The sequence below is a fragment of the Mustela nigripes genome, chromosome 17 (assembly GCF_022355385.1).
Source record: "Mustela nigripes isolate SB6536 chromosome 17, MUSNIG.SB6536, whole genome shotgun sequence".
Lineage (NCBI taxonomy): Eukaryota > Metazoa > Chordata > Mammalia > Carnivora > Mustelidae > Mustela > Mustela nigripes.
In genome coordinates this window covers 58,063,206-58,079,639 of record NC_081573.1, presented here as the reverse complement: position 1 = coordinate 58,079,639, position 16,434 = coordinate 58,063,206, and the positions used below count along the sequence as shown (strand labels likewise).

At 62.9% G+C, this 16,434-nt stretch overlaps 1 protein-coding gene across 3 annotated transcripts in view; it reads left to right on the top strand.

The window, feature by feature from the left end:
- KLHDC4 (kelch domain containing 4) overlaps positions 1 to 9,636 on the top strand; it is a 43,316-nt gene extending 33,680 nt beyond the window's left edge. For all 3 annotated transcript variants that reach the window (XM_059382252.1, XM_059382253.1, XM_059382254.1), the window contains exons 7-12: positions 815 to 974; positions 5,541 to 5,616; positions 6,786 to 6,994; positions 7,482 to 7,884; positions 8,585 to 8,683; positions 8,869 to 9,636. In XM_059382252.1, the coding sequence (XP_059238235.1) occupies positions 815 to 974; positions 5,541 to 5,616; positions 6,786 to 6,994; positions 7,482 to 7,884; positions 8,585 to 8,683; positions 8,869 to 8,891 (970 nt within the window). In that variant the 3' untranslated portion in view covers positions 8,892 to 9,636. The remainder of the gene's footprint in view (positions 1 to 814; positions 975 to 5,540; positions 5,617 to 6,785; positions 6,995 to 7,481; positions 7,885 to 8,584; positions 8,684 to 8,868) is intronic.
- Positions 9,637 to 16,434: the final 6,798 nt, after the last annotated feature.

Below are 16,434 nucleotides of genomic sequence, written 5' to 3'. Positions count from 1 at the left end.
TGTGTGTGGCAGAGGACACCGGTCTCTCACCGGCACGCCTCTCCCGGCTGCCCTTCCACACGCTGGCTGCGGACCGCTGCAGTCGGAGAGACACAGTTGCTCACACTGGGGGATGGCTTCCCACTGAGGGCCTGGCTGTCCTGAGCACCTGGAGAGCAACTCCTGGCATCTTCTCGTGTCGTTCTGACCCAGGGTCTCGGCTTTGCCCGTGGCTGTCCGTGAAATGACGCCAGAATGCCACATCCTTGAGCCGCTGCTTTCCCCTGCACAAGCTCCTGCTCACGGTCCTGTCTGCGCTCAAGTCCTTTGCCACTAAAGTCCCAGGAGCGCTAGGCAGGGCACAGCGGCAGGGCCCCCTTACTGCTCCCCAGCTGCTGGGCTCCGGGCACGGGCCTGTAGGCACGCCGGTTTCAGGAGTGCTCAGCCCGACTCGGGGTCTCCACCCGGCTCTAGCCCAGCTCGGAGTGTCTCCTTCCTGAGTTTGCACTTGGCTCGTAAGTCCTGAACTTAGAAGTACACGCATGGTAACCTAATGTAATGACTTGCAATATTGAGGTTTTTTAAACTTTGTAAGGAAATTTGGTATAACTTTCAGGCTAAAAAGGCTTTCAGCTCTAGGCAAATTACCGTGTTTCCCTAGGCTAGCATTATCTCTAGTTCCCAGATGCAAACTCACACATGCCCAGGGTCCCTTTGTGTGGATTTAATGAAACCGGTAACTTACTACAAATGGCAGAAAATCTGCCTTTAGTCTGAATCAGAGTCACTTTCTAATGTCCCCACCTCCTCGTTTGTGTCTTTGTGTCGCCACCAGAGATTACATCTACTACAACGACGTGCATGCCTTTAACCTGGACACGTTCACGTGGAGCAAACTGTCCCCATCGGGGGCTGGGCCCACGCCCCGATCGGGCTGCCAGATGTCCGTCACCCCGCAGGGCAGCATTGTCATCTACGGGGGCTACTCGAAGCAGGTAAGGGTGCGGCGGGCAGGAACCAGGAGCTCCTCTCTGGCCTTGTTCACTGGCACCAGGAATGGAAACTTCCAGATAGGATTGTGAATCGGTTTATTAGAATCACTTTCTGTTGAAGTGGAAGTGATGCAGTGTTCCCCTGTTCCCCTGGGAATGTACGGAGACTCCTTCAGCCGTATGAAGCCACACGGTGTTGTGATGCACATGGCCGGCTTGCCACAGTGTGCGGGATTCCCTTTGCGGGGTGTGGGGGCTCTTCATGCTGAGCCCCAGACACCAGCTACCGCGGTCCGGCAACTGTGGCGGTAGAGCCGCCAGTGCGGGCAGTGCAGGTGGGCTGGCGTGAGCGCCCCTGCGTTCCCCTCGGGGACGTGCCCCCCACCCGGCATCTGTGCCTGCCCGCGGCCCCGCCCCGCTGGCACGTGCCTCGGAGCCCCAGAGGGTCGAGCCGGTGTCTCAGTGCGGGCTTTTTCTTACTCTTTAGAGTTTGAAAATGTCTCCAGTGCAAAGTGACTTAAAAGAATTAGTGAGCGCTTGACGCCCGCCCCCCAGACCCTTCTGTAGTTAGCGCTCTGCTGTCCTCGCGTCCTGGAGCCGTTCGCAGAGTCCGCCGTCATCTTTCTGGGCCTGTTTCGGGGAAAAGTGCAGCATCGGGCCCTTCCTCCGAATGCTGGAGCGTGCGTAGCAGCGCATGGAGGTCAGCGTTCAAGTTTGTGTAACTTATTTATTTTATATTCTCTCTGCATCTGTCGGGGCTCGCACTCGTGACCCCGAGATCGAGAGGCGCATGTCCCTCTGGCTGAGCCCGTCAGGCACCACTCCAAGTCCCATTTTGAATGTGTGGTTTCTCTGCCGTGATGCACACATTTTAAGTGTGTACCTGCTGGTCACAGAGGCGAGCGGGTGGGGGCTGGGGAGTGCTCTTCTGCCGTGCCCTCCCCTACCCAGAGGCAGGTGCTGCTTTGTCCCCCCTTGTCCTCGACGTGTCTGGTCTGGGACTTCTGGCAGATGTGCTTGGTGGAGGAAGACATCCTTCCTTCAATGTGCTTTTGAGGCCCGACCCTGTCGCACGTGGAGTTCCTCGCTGCTTCGTGCCAAGCAGGTTCCACCACGGCAGTTTCCCGGCTCTCTGTTGGTGGCCACCGGGCTGTTTCCAGCTTTTGCCCATTAGGAACAGTGCTGCTCTGAGCGTTCCTGTGCAGGTCACGTGTGGCTCTGCCGTCTGGTTTCTTGGGAAAATACCCAGGAGTGGGATTGCTGGGGTCACAGGGTGGAGTGGGTCGCAGCCTTTTCTGCACCGGTCGCCCATATCCTTGGCCACGCGTGACGCTGCCAGTCTTTTTTGTTCTTGGCCCTTCTGGTGGATGTGTGGTGTCTCACTGTGGTTTTAAATTTCATTTCCCACACGTTGGAATGGGCCCTCTGACTTGGGGGCCGAGCAGGTCACCTGTGGGTGCTCGGGATGACGTTGGCAAGGAGTCTGTCCCGCAGTGGGGTGGCGTCCCCTTCTGCCTGCTTCGTCCCGGCTCTGCCACTCAGGAAGTGGTCGGCCTTTGTTCTGAAACGAGGGCCTAGGTTGGTTTTCTGGCCTCAGCCAGGTGTTTGCCGGGAGGCCCAGGAAAAGGTGGTTTCTGCCGGGCGCTTGCGCCTACATTGTGTGCTTCGCTGCCGCCGAGTGGGGCGCAGAAGGGAGTCTCGTGATGCTCATGAGCCTCGGAAGGGCCATGCTGCCTGCTCCCGGCAGGGCTTCGCAGCAGCTGCTCTCTCCAGCTGGCGGCGCCGGCAGCGCTGTGGACCCGCCGCGGCCCTTCCCTCAGAGGTCACTTGCGCCGGGCCTCTGGTGTCGGCATCCCCGGGGAAAACCTTTCTGTTTGGCTCCGTGGCGTTGATCAGAGCCGGGGAAGACTGTTCTGGCTCCTGTGGAATACGAGAGTCATTCCGGGTGGGCGGCGGCTGCCTGAGCCCCGACTGGAGCATGTGCCCGGGTCCCGGGAGCCTGCACTGGTGGAGTGCTCCTTCCTGTCCCGAGTCCCCACCCAGGGCAGGCGCCGTCGCGCACCATGGCGGTGTGTGAGCGGACAGCCGCCCGCCGGACACAGCGTCCGGCGCAGATGCCCTGGAAGCAGTTTGGGGCGGCCGGCGGAGCAGGGTCTGGACTTGCGCGGTGGGAGAGACGGCGTCGGAGTGCTGTCCTGCCCCTCAGGCGGCCACCTGGGCACCGCAGCCGTCCCCGGACGGCCATCGAGAGCTCTCTGCTGTTGCGCATCCGGGGGAGCCGGGATGCGATGGCGCGGACTTTGTAAAGTACCTCCCAGCGCCTAGATGCTGAGGCGGCCGGCTGGCAACACTGGCTGCTTAGAGGGGGGCACGGCCTTCTGCCCCGTGTCAGCCTGGTGAGCCAGGCGTTTGTGCCTGCTTTTGGAGTCGCTCTTCCTGCCGTTGGGGAGGATAGCTCTGGCACACGGGGTCGTTTCTGTGGGTGGTTCCGTGCTGGTTCTCCGCCGTCGGGACGGGAACAATGAGGCTGTGGGCCTCCCTGCCCCGCCGTGCCCCTCTTCTTCCTGGGAGCTGCGGGAGCACCTTCTCCCAAGGGCATGTGGGGTCTTCCTTTGTCTCCGAAGGCCCCGGTCAGGGAGTGCTGAGGAGACTGTGGCCCTGGGAACACGGGTTCCTTGAAGGTGCTTTTCCCACGTGGTCCTTTTCACATGGTTTGACTCTCAACCTGGTTGCAGGCACTGTGGACCCTCTCCCCGCCCTCTGGGGACAAGCTGTTCTACGGGAGGAATTGGGGAGCTGGTGGGGCGGGCAGCCCCGGTGCCGGTGCACTCTGGTCCGAAGGTGTATGATGCATCCGCCTCCAGCCAGAGCCCTGGCCTGCGTGCCACCCTGCCCCAGAGTCGTGGCCCTGGGCTCGTGGCATCACCCTTCTCAGGGAGGGATCTGGCTGGTGGGCCTGGGGAGGAGGTGTTTAATCGGTGCGGCATGGAGCAGGTTCTGACCACTGCCGGCAGCCGAACGGCACACAGGTCAGCAGGTGCGGCAGTGCAGGGGCTGTGGCCCAGCTCTGGCGTGTGTCTCTACCTCAGGTGGAGTAGTCCCTGAGCTCCTTCCGGGTCCCCCCGGCGGGCGGGGCCTCTGCGTGTGAATTCCGCTCCTGCAGGTGTTGGGCCTTTTGGTGTGAAACGATAGCCCCTCCCGCCACGCGGCCCGGCTTGAGAGAAGGAACGTCGTGTCTGAGTAGCTGGTGTGCAGACGTTGCCTCACTTGAATTCTGCACATGTGTCTGGAAGGAGCACCAGATAGGCCCCCCCAGTTCCCCTTTCCGGAGACGCGGGCCGGTTCCTATGCACGGCTGATCCGACCCCCTGGGTTTAGGCTGGTCAGGTCACATGTCTCATCTGTGGACAGTTGGATCGTGGCTTTGTTTTCCAGAAGGAAACCAGCTTCTCCCTGCTGTAGTACATGCACACCCGTGTTAGAGAGAAGACGTTCGTGTGTCTCCTGATCTTGTCTTGCATTTGGTGGAGAAGTTGGAGAAGTTGGGGGGGGTGTGGAGCAGCAGCAGCACTCCCGGTACCCAGATCTTGGTTTCTGACCATCTCAGTGAGAGAACCCGGGGCTCCTTGGGGAAATGGCTGATTGTAGGCCTGGGTCAAAAAATGTAGGGATGGGGCTGGAGGGTCTTGTGCTGTCCCTGCCCACGGAAGGGCTCGCCGGAAACCCGCATAAGGGGGCACGTCAGATGGACACAGGAGCCCCTGAAAGGGTTTCCAGTGGCCAAAGCTGGAACAGTTGAAGCAACAAAAATAAGGAAAGCAGCTTTGATTACAGCTCAGAGTGTGACGTAAAAATCCGTGAGTCTGTTTGATTACAAGCCGACGACTGAGTGAATAAACGAGTCAGCTGAGGGGCAGCGCCTCGGGAGCTGTGCAGCAGGGATGTGTGGGGAGACGGGAGAGCAGCACAGGCGCGCTGCCGCCTCTCCACTCCGGAGGGCCGCTGGAGACGGGGGTTCCTGGGGCCGTGTGGCCGACGGGGCTGAGAAACCTTGGTTCCGTTGTTGGAGATGCTCAGGAAAGTTGTGAAATGGTCGTGACTGGCTGGCTGGACGGTGTGTGTGATTTTGCAGGGAAGCCTGAGCACGTGGATTGAAAGATGGTGGTGTGGGGGACACGCGGGAACTGTGATGGAACTTTCCAGTGGCCTTGGAGGAAGGGCCCCTCCACCTACACTACAACAGGGTCGCTGCAGAGCCACAGATGCTCCCGCAAGAGCGCGCTGGAGTGTCCCTGCCGTGACGGTGCTGGTTAAGACCAGTGAGTTTGTAGCAGAGTCCGTTCTTGGGCAGTAAATCATACAGCGTTTTTTTTATCATAATCTGCTCAATGAGGTCAGAATTGAACTGGTTGTGGGTCCGATATTTTGGGGGGCTGGTCCAAAGGAAGGCTCTGGAGGTATCCCCGCCGCACCCCGACAGGAAGCCAGACCGTGAGCTTGAGGGGTCTGTGCGGGGCACCGGAGGTAGCACCCGGCCGGTTCTCACACGGCTCCCTGTTTCTCTTGCAGAGAGTCAAGAAGGATGTGGACCGAGGCACCCAGCATTCAGATATGTTCCTCTTGCAGCCCGAGGATGGAAGAGAAGGTACAGGCGCTGGGCTGTGGGCGTGGGCCATGGGCGTGGGCCCCGGGCTCCTCCCGGAAGCAGGGCAGAGATCCGAGAGCCCACCTGCCCCGGGGAGGGGGCACTGGGGGCCTGGGGGTGGCAGCGAGCCCCGCACACTGTGCCGAGTCACGGGCGAGTCCTTGCCTGAGCAGGCCGGGGGCTCCGTGAATAACCCCAGGTGTCTGCGTGGTGGGGACCACCCCGGTGTGTCTCCCCTCGGATGTTGGGGATGGCCAGCGCGAGCCAGCGCGAGCAGCATGGACCCAGGAGCTCCCCTCAGAGCCGGGGGAAGCCATCTCCTGTCTGCCGGTTCCTGGCTTGTCCTCACTCAAGAGTAGGGGTGCCAGGATGTGGGATCTGGGCATGGTTCTCGTGGGCCACTGGCCCCCACATTTGCTCTCTAAAGCTCAGAAAGTCCGGTAGTGGCCTGTCTGTGAATCTTGGGGTGAGCCGGCTGCGCCGGACCCCGGTGGTGCGGCTGGTCCTGGGTCTGCCCCGGGGCCGGCAGGGCACAGGGCCTCTCCTGCCCTCCCGCCCCGTGGAGCCGGGCGCTTCGCAGGCAGCCAGCTCCGCTGCCCTGCAGTGGCCAAGGAGGACATCTGCCTTTTCCCCTGGGCACCAAGGTTTGGAGCCGAGGAGAAACCTGCCTGGTGTGCACATCTGGGAGCCAGAGCTAGAACCGGACTATGTTTGAGGCGCCAGCCCCTGAGCCCATGGGCTCAGCCTGTGCACCCGGGTGGCAGGCCCTGGACCGCCAGCGTGGGGTGCCACGTTCACTGGGCACGTGCTGAGAGTGAGCGTGTTGCCTGCGGGGGAGCCTGTGGTTCTGAGGCTCCTGTGTGGAGCAGCTACCTCGGGTCCGCGGTCCCGCCAGGCAGGGCATGGCGCTGCGCGAGGCTCTCCGTCACCACGGCCTGCCTGTCTCGCTCCAGCCTGGCCTCAGAGCCCCCACTGGGGCGTGCTTGGCTGGGGGGCCTCGGAGAGCACGTGGGAATACTGCTCAGTGCGCGCAGGAGCAGGTGAAACCCTGGGGCGTGATGAACTGTGTTGTCTCCGCGGAGGGCTCCGCACGAGTGAACTGAGGTCGGGCGATCCCGGCTGCGCCTGCGGCAGCTCCCCCTAACCCCACGTTCCCTCTCTTCCGACAGGCAAGTGGACATGGACCCGGATTAATCCTGTGGGGGCCAAGCCCACTCCGAGGTCTGGCTTCTCGGTGGCCGTGACCCCAAACCATCAGACGCTGCTCTTCGGGGGTGTCTGTGACGAGGAGGAGGAGGAGAGCCTGGAGGGGGACTTTCTCAATGACCTGCACTTCTACGACGCCGCCAAGAACCGCTGGTTTGCAGGGCAGCTGAAGGTAGAGCTGGGCCTGGGGCGCGCACCCCGTGCAGGGCCACACCTGTTTTCCCTCCGTCGTGTCGGCCGGTTCTTCTGGCGAGGCTTTGGGTTGCCAAGGCCTCTCGGGTCCCGTGGTGTGTGGGTCCCCGTGGGTGCTCCATCCATCCACGCCACAGTGGGGCCCTGGGTGGCCGTGCCCGCAGTGGGGTCCCCCTGGGGCTTCAGGTCTAGATGAGTGGATGGGGTCGGCGGCCCACTCCAGCAGGGACTCACTGTGGTTGCAGAGCCTCTGCAGCAGACCCCGTAGACGTGCGGCCAGTGTCTGGACGCCTGGGCCTCTCTGCCTTTCTCTCAGGGGGCCACACCCGGTCGGGGGCTGCGGGCCCCCAGGCTGAACCGCAGCAGGGGCTTCTCCAGTGTGGCCTAGTCCCCCCTTGGGACTTGAGGACGCTGCCTGCTCCCTGCTGTCTGTGGGTAAAACACATGGCCTTGCTTTTTATCAACAGGGACCTAAGTCAGAGAAGAGGAAACGTAGGCGGGGCAAAACCACAGAGCCCGAAAGTGCTGACGGGCAGGAGTGTGGGGGGGCTGGAGCCCAGGGGCCCGTGGAGGTGGTCAGAGAGGTGGTCACAGAGGATGGGACTGTGGTCACCATCAGACAGACGTTGGCTGCCCCGGGCTCGGCTGGACGGCCGCCGTCTGACGAGGAGGACAGCCCCGACAACGCCGGTGGCCCCGTGGTGGGGCCGAGCCCCCGCTCGAACGCCATGCTGGCCGTAAAGCACGGGCGGCTCTACCTCTACGGGGGCATGTTCGAGGCAGGTGACCGCCAGGTCACGCTTGGCGACCTGTATTGCCTGGACCTGCACAAGATGCAGGAGTGGACGGCTTTGGTGGAGATGGATCCAGGTGAGCCAGGGCGGAGGGACGCACCTCCTCATGGTGGGCTGGGGACCCTGTCACAGCGCCTTTGCCACTTCTGCCTGCAAGCAGCCCTCCCCCATCTGTCCTGTGTCACTGAGCCCACCTGCGTCTCCCTTCGTTGGGCCCTAGTCATCCTGTCCTGGGGGTGGAAGTGGGTGGGCCGCCGGCTCTAGCACTGTGAGGAGCCTCACATCTGTCCTGGCGCTGCTCCGAGAGGCGATGTAGGAGCACAGACCTCCCGGAGCCCCTGGTCCGAGGATAGCGGCCTCCCAGCTGTGACATGGGGGAGCCTCCAGGCTGCCCCTGCTCTGGTCCGCACTGCTCCGTCCCTCACCTCCACGTCCTACACAGGCAGCTGCTGGACGCAAGCCGCTGCTCCTTTCTTTAAGGCTGGAGACTAGGAATAAAGTTAAAATTCACACTTTTGGGGAAAGTTACTCGATGGCTCTGAGACTCCTCCGTCTTCCCGCAAGACCAGGCTAGAGCCGGGGAGCGGGAGAGAAGTCGACGCGGTCTCATGTCTTTGCCAGTCCGTCTCCTTCACCCACCTCTGCTCGGACGCCGAAAGACAACGCGTTTCCTCTGAGCATGTGGCGGTGCCGGGGCTCAGCTGCGTCCACACGGAGTCCCCTGAGCAGGCGGCCCCACCGCGCTGACGCTCGGAACGTGTGCTCTTGCTTTCCAGGAGCTCAGGAGTGGCTGGAGGACACAGACTCCGAAGAGGACAGCAGTGAGGGCGAGAGTGCCGAGGGCGGGGACGAGGACAGCGGTGCAGAGGCTGGGGGTGAGTGTGGCGGGCGTGTGGCGAGGGGTGCCGGAGGCCCGTGGCCGCACCGCTCCAGAGCCAAGTGCCCTACGCCGGACCCAGACCTCAGAGGTCGCTTGGCTCCCACAGTCCTGATTTTTACTGGCAACGAGAGACTTTGGTGCTTTACTGCGGCTGCAGTGAAGTTTGGTTTTGCTTCCTAGGCGCGCTCTCGGGGGACGCCTAAGTCTGTGAAAGGACGTGTCCGCGAGGAGTGCGGCGCGCTGGCGTCTCGGACGGGGCGGAGAGGGCCCTCGCCGCGGACGGCTGTGCCCGGGGCGCTCCTGTGCTCACTGCCGCGCGGGGAGCGGGGGCCTCTGGAGCTGCCTGACCCGGGCCTCCATCCTGGGCTCGATGTGCTTCCCTCCTGCCCCCTCCTGCCCGCTCCCGACCCCTCCTTCCCCCTCCTGTCCCCTCCTGTCCCACGGAGCTGCTCCCATACGCATGGTGCTGCCCACCGAGCAGCTTGCGCATGGCCTGCCCGGGCCTCAGCAGTAGCGGGCGCAGCTCCGCCTGGACGACGCTGGGCCCCACGTCGAGAGGAGAGCCGCCCACGCCGGGGCAAACGCTTTGTGTGACGACTCCCACGACGACCCCTGGAGTTAACCTGAGCGAGATGCGGTTCCTTCCCCTCAGTGTCACTGAGACTGGGTGTGATTGCCAGCACACCAGCCTTGGGGCGAAGCCGCGACAGAGGTGATGATCTGTGCAGCCCCCGGGGGTGCCGGCGGGGTCCCCGCGCTGCAGGCAGCACCTAGAAGACGAGGTAGAAGGTGGGGTGCGGGGTGGGTGGTTTCCCTGCGGTGAGACGAGGGGCCGCGTCGTCGGCCTGCGGGCCCCGCTGTGATTTCTGGAAGTCGTCGGTGGCAGCCCCCCAGCCACCTTCACGCTGTGTCTCGCCGGGCTTCGAAATAAAGTTGTGTTGGCCGGGCGGCTGTGCGTGTTCTGTGCCGCTGGCTGTGCGCGGGCCTCGGAGGGACCGTCCCCGACTCCGCAGACCTGCCCCGCCGCGGGTTTCAGGAGGAGACGCTCGAACCGCCCTGCGCGCTTTCCCTCGCAGGCTCTAGTTGTCGTGGGCAGAGGGACAGCAGGACGGGAGGCCCGGGCTCCGGGACTCCACCGTCTCCACGTGGTGGTGCTGTCCGGCACCGTGCAGCGTGGGGTCACCGCGGTGGCAGCCTCCGGCGTCTGCACGTTCACCCTGGTGGGCTCCGGGCCGCGTGGCTGGAGGCCGGTGCTCATTGTGTGGTTGGGGTCAGAAGTTGGGCCTTGGAGTCCCAGCGGGCACCTTTCTTCATCTTCAGTGTCCCCTGCGGCTAGAATGTGGCACTGTTGGTTTTTAGTGACACGGCCGGCTCCTCTTCGCTCCCCGGGATGGGCTGTCCCGCATTGCCTGGACGCTGACAGACGAGAGGGGCGCTGCCGCCTGTGGCCGAGTGGGGCCTGGCCCGACGGTGTTCGTGCAGGGCTGCTGCAGAAGGAGCCCCTCGCCCCCCCATTCCCCTGCTTAGCCCCGGCAGCTTCGACAGTGGGACCTTGGCCCATCAGACTGGCAAGCCTCTGGAGCGGAGCCTGGGGGGCTTTTTAGCAGATAGAAATCGGAAGCTGTCCCTTGGCTGTAGCGTCTGCCACAGGCCGTCGCAGAGGCCAGGCCAGGGGCCGGGCAGCACAGTACCCTTCCAGTCGATGTGGGGCAGGTTTGGTGGAAAAGCTGAGCGCTCCGGCCCCAGGGATGTGTCTGTGCCCCTTCCCCTGGACGCTGGGGCAGGCCGGGTCTTCTCGGACACGCGGGGTGCAGTCCTGCTTAATGGCCCTCAGGCACGGCTGTTAGGAGGCCGGACCTGGGGTGCAGGACCTCCCAGGTCCTCCAGGCGCCCATTGTGCCCTCTCCTGACATGTGGCCCTCGGCCCCGGCTGTGCGGCTGCTTTCCAGGGAGGTCCTTGAAGAGCTTGTCAGCTGTGCCTCCGCGTTCTGTTGTCAGAGACCAGGGTGTCCGATCATCTCTAGGATAGAGCAGGTCTGAGGGAGGAGGCTGTTTTTCAGTCCGCCCAGTCGAGAGAGAAGTCCCAGCCCTGCTGAAGAAACTGTGTACAAACAAGTCTCTGTTTCTGCCGTCATGTCCGTAGGGTCATTGCTGGAATACTCAGTTTGAGTCACTGACAGGATGAATAAAGAAGCTTCTGGAGAAGGAGCCGCCCCTGCTGCCGCATTGCCGAGACTGGAACTCCAGACAGACGCACCCGAGGTGTGGAGAGGGCGGGCGGAGAGGTGGCCGTGCGCTCTGGGATGGCAGGGGCCCCCCAGGAGCAGGACCCCGCAACGCCTGCCCTGCTGTCTGTCAGTGACGGCTGTGCCCCACAGAAGGTTCCGGACGCCCTGATGGCCACCACGGGCTTGAGTGGCCGCTACGAAGCCCAGGGCCCCCATTCCCTGTGTTGCTGGTGCCAGAACAGCTGGAAACAGCTGTGCTCCGGGTCAGCAAGGGCCTGCGGTTACACCCTGTCTTGTCTGTTCCTCGGCTGGCTGAGTTGTTGGTGAGCCCCGTGCCGCGACCCGGCTGCTGGGTCTGTGCTTCTCGCGCAGGGTGCTCCTCCGCCGGCTGTGCCGTCTTGGATGCCAGCAGAGCTCCTTGGGGGTCGTGGGGGGTTTGGGGTGTGAAGACTTCTGCCGAGCCCCGGGGCGGCTCATGTTGCAGGAAGGCGGGTTCCAAAGGGCTGCCCAGAGGGGGTAGATTTCTGGGGTTGGCTTGAATGGAACAAACGTCCTTACATTCAGTGTTTTTCCATTTCTCTCTAAGACTGGAAGAGTGGTTTTTATTGAAGTTGGACCCGTTTTGGGTTTTTTATCAAGTTGTACAGGAGGGGAGTCAGCGGCTAGCTGGCAGTAGAGACACACTGAGGGGCTAGAGGCTGCCCAGGGCCTGCTGGTGACAGATGGTCTCGTCAGGGCTGTCCCCCGGGGCTCAAAGGGATCTCAGGCTGCCACCCAGGGGAGTTCAGGCATAAGGCTGGGTTTAAATCGGGTGACCCAAGTGAGGCTCCCACTTGGGAACCAGTTCCCCCACGTGTGTTGGGGTGAGGAGGAGGTGACACGGTGTTGCCTGGGGGCTGGGGAGGGGCAGCTGTTCCCTAGTACGGGGCCTGGGGGACGTGACTCCCTTTGGCTTGCGTGATCTAGAAACCCACTGCCATCCACTGCTTGCTTCCCTGAGCACTGAAGGAGCTTTCTCGTGACCGCTGCTTTCCTGCGTGCTCTGAATCGGAAGGCTGTGTGCAGGCCTCGGCCACCAGAGGCCCATGTTGTCTTACCGGCCCGGGCGGCTCGTGAGTACACAGCAGCAGCATCTGCGCTTCTGTTTCGTGAGAGCCTTGGCAGTGCTGCGTTCAGGCGGGGCCTGGGCCTCCGCCAGCGGTCTGACCGTGGTGTCCCGCGGGAAGCTAAGGCGCCAACCCGCGCAGCCAGTGGCCGTGGACATCAGCCATTGGGGCCTGAGGAGCCTCTGTGGGCACAGGCCGCACTGGGCCTGGTTTCCCCGTGCTGAGTGGGCGTGGGACCCTCTGGACCAGACCTGCTTGTGGAGCTCGGCAGCCGTGCGCCAGGGCTCTGGACCGGGAGGGATCCTCAGACGGGAACGCTCTCGCGGGGCCCCCCAGGAAAAGCGAGATCCAACTAGGTTGAGCACAGAGGTTCCGTGAGGCCCTTGGAGAAGAGCCTGTGGAGGGGAGTGGGTGCGGCTGGCGGCCCTGGCTCGGGGTGGGGGGTGCGCTTTGGGCTGGGCTCCTGGAGCCGTTCCGCCGGGGACTGAGGCTGCTGGGCTGCCGTCGGGGCAACACGGGCTCTGCCCCGGGAAGGAACTCCATTTCTCTGAAAATGTGGGCTTGATGAGGTTTCAGTGAAGACCCTGGGCTATAATGACACAATGCAGGGGACCCAGAGTTTTCACATGATGACGTTTATTACTAAAAGGAGCAAAAGTGCTGTAAATCTTGACAGTGTCCCTTGCTCTCAGAGAGCGAGATACATAGTAACGGTATGACGTCGAGTGTTACATTCATGAAGGAGAAGGTCTTAATTTTCACTTTGTGAGTGACGAAGCTATTTTCCGGCTAAAAGGTAAAATAGCGAGGTAACATACTTAGCTGCTTCATCGGTCAGAAAAATCAGAAACACAGTCGACATTCCCTTTTTGTCAATGCACAAACGATCGCACGGTAGTAACGGTCACATGCACCGGGGGGAAGCGTGGGAGAGGGAGATGCAGACTGAGACCGACTGCGGTTCCAATTCACGGGAAGGCATCTCTGTCAGGGAGGGCGGGTGCGCACGCGCCGCTCCCCCGCGCGGTGAGGGCCGCTGGGACTAACATCGGGCTGCGGCGGGCCTCGTTTCTCTGGGCGCGGTGGGCGGTGCAGGTGAGCCGAGTCCGGCTGTCGGGGTCGGCCCTGCAGTCAGGGGGACCCCGGCCACGCATGAGCCGCGGATGCCCGCCGCCTGTGCCCAGACCCGTCTTCTCCCCGAGCCCCGCCCCGTGGGGAAGCCCCGCCCCGTGGGGAAGCCCCGCGGGGTGATTGGAGGGCAGCCCTCCCCCCGACTGCTCTCCTGCCCTTTGCAGGCGGGTGGCGTGGGTGCCGCTGGCTCAGGAGCGCTGGGCTGCGTGGTGTGGGCTGCCCCGCGCCTGACCGTGTCAGGGAGGGAGACGCCCTTCGTGCTCTTGGCCTCGCGGTTGGCCTCGTGGTGGAAAGCCCTTCCTCTGTGACTTGTCGGTGACTCTCATCTTAAGGGACTGGGGCGCTGCAGCCTGCTCATCTCTTATCTTCGTAGCAGGCGTGCGAGGGACCACCGGGGCAGGGGCCCCGCCAGCACCTGTCCCGCCGCCCCTTGGGGCCTCCTGCCCTTCGTGGGTTCAGGCTGCTCCATCCCTGTGTCCCCGCGCAGTGGCGGCCCAGCCGGGGCGGGCGTGTGCAGACGCAGCAGTGAGCTGTGTGTCGGGTGTGCGGCGGGGGGAGCAGTGGGCGGGCGCAGACCGAAGTGAGGTAGGTGTGAGTGTGCTGCTCTCCGCCTTCCCGGCCGTCCCCGAAGCCTGGGGTCTCGGCCGCACACCCTGACGGGTCCTGGGCTGCTCACGGCTGGGCCGCCTGCTTCTCGGAGGCCGAGGTACAAGCTGTGATGACGCGTTTGCCCTTTTGTATCTCAGGCACCTCCGTGTTGGGGTTTCATGCAGAGGCACCCTTTCTCCTTGGTGGGTGCTCTTGGGGAGAAGCCGCAGCCGTCCTTGGGGGTCTTCTGCGTCCAGGGGCACGCGAGCTGGTGTCTTCTGTCTATTGCTTTTTGAGGTGCCCAGTGCCGCCCCCCCCACCCCCAACCTTCCTCAGACGCTTTCAGTGCCTGCGACCCTTGGCTCCCAGAGCTTTTGGACTGGAAAAATGCAGCGTCGTTCTTCCATTTTGGAGCTCAGGTAGCTGCACTTTTTCCTGATGCTCTTAAGGCTGTGAGCGACACTTCTTGGGAGCGGGTCTCGGGGGCAGGTCACGCTCCGAGTCGTTGCTGGCAGTAGCGTGGGACACATGGCCGGGCCGGGGCAGGGGGAAACTAACAAGACCCCTTGTTTGCCGAGAGCACATCACCCCTACTCCTAGTTCTCATCTGGGATTCTGGTCTTGTTGCTTCTCGTTTGTGCTGGACTGACCTGGGCAGGTCCTGTCCGAGGCAGGACACCATGGAAACGCAAAACGTCCGTACTCCTCAGTGCTGTGGAGTGGGGGGCCCGACAGCACGTGCGGCTGTGGACTAGAGGCTGAAAATCTAGTAGGCACCTTTATGATAAGTTCTGAGACCGAAGGCAAGAAAAACCGGAAGACAAGACCTGCAGGAGTCGAGGAAAGTCTGCTTCATCCGAGCCGAGGCTGGCGCTCCTCGACCGTGAGCCGTGTCTTTCTGCGCCCTCCAGCGAGCCCCTGCTCCTGGAGGAAGGCACCGCGGGTGTCCGAAGCGTGTCCCCCCGTGGGTGCAAGTGAGACCTGCCTCAAGGGGGACCCCAGCACTGGTGCTGATTCAGGAGGGGGTGAGAAGAGGTGGTCGCAACACCTGAACTAAAACATGCAAGAAACCACTTTGCGTCAGTGCCCAGATGTTCCTCTGCGTCGGGCTGTATGTAGCGTCTCGTCCCTGCTCTGGGGCTTTCGGTGACGTCCCTTGGCTTAAAGCGGGGAGGATTGTCCCCACTTAATGGGTTGTCCAAATAGGGATTCTCTTGAAAGGGAAAGGGAGCACCTTTAGGACCAGGATGTGGGGCTGCCCTCTGCGTCCCCTCTTGGTGTGGGCACCAGACACGGTTCCCGAGGGGTGGCTGTGGGCTGCAGGGACCTGCCCGTGTTCTTCCTGCGTTGCGGGGGAGTCTGGGTTGGTCAGGTGGCAGGGAGCCATCACCCTACAGTTGTGTGTGTGCGCACAGCCCTTGCAGTCATTTCGACAGACGCGAGCTTGTCGGCCGTAACTGTGGTTGTGGACTTCTGGGGACGGTGATTTGGCAATGGGTATTGTCCTTCTGTGGCTACCGGAAGTTTCCCCCACCGCCGTCCTCTCCCTGCCGGTCACTTAGGCTCCTGTGCTGCATTCCTGCTCTGTGTCTTTGGAATCCCGTCTGCTAATGGTTGGGAAGCTTAGACGCGTGCTTGACATTGTTCCAAGCACGTCACTGGCACTGAGCAGGGTTCGGAAAGCACAGCCGCCTTGTAAGTTTCCTCGGGCGTCTGGTAACGCAGCAGGTGCTTTGTGCGCGCAGACGAGCGCGCCTGCGGACCCGGAGGGCAGTGTGCTTCCCAGGTCTTTTGGGGTGAGCTGTGGGTGCAGGTTTCCCAGCCGGGGAGGGGGCGGCGGCAGGAGCTGGGCATGGACCGGGGACCTGTTTACCCCACCCCGCCATGGGCCTGGGCTCGGGGGCTCCGGTCACTCAGTTTCTCTGCCTCTGGCTTTCACATCTAGAGTGTGGAAGACGTTGTCATGGGAGAAAAGGACTCTCGCCAGGTTGCTCTGGGAGTGATTAAAACGTGTCGGCGCTTCGAGCTACGGGGTCCAGCCCTGACCTGCTCGCCTGTGCTTCCCAACGGGCCCGTGGGGCCCGGTCTAGCTCTGCATGCGCGCCCTCCGGGAGCGTGCGGGAGAGAAGCTGGTGAGCTTCCCTGGCCCCAGGGGAGGACCGGCACCCGCTGGGGGAGCCGGAGGCTCTGGGCCGGGAGGGGAAGCCAGCCCGGCGAGCAGCAGCGCTCGGGACTGCCAGGCTGCCTGGTTCTAATCGGTTGGGAAGCCAGGGAAGAAGCAGCTTCTGGAGTCCCTCAGCCCCAGGACATCATGGCTGGGGTGGAACCCACGGGGAGCCCCCTGGTGTGCAGGGAAGGCTGGGCCGTGTGGGGTCACGGCTGGGGTCTCGGGACACGGGCTCCTCGTCAGGACATCACTCCTGCCGTCACGGGGCGGCGGCTTGCGCTTCTCTGCTCCTCCCAGGCCAGCACGTGCATGTGCGTGCGTGCGTGTGCGTGTAACCTGCCGCTCCAGGCCCCGTTTTGTGTCCTGCTGTCCCTGGAATGTACGGAAGTCTGTCATCTTTGCCAAGAGGCAGAGACAGAACTCTCAGACCCACGTCCCAGCACGGAGGGCTCTGAGCCGCCAGGAGCCGGAGTCTCTGGTCCACCTCGGGTCCGAGCAGAAAGCACGGAAGGTAAGATGTGCAAAA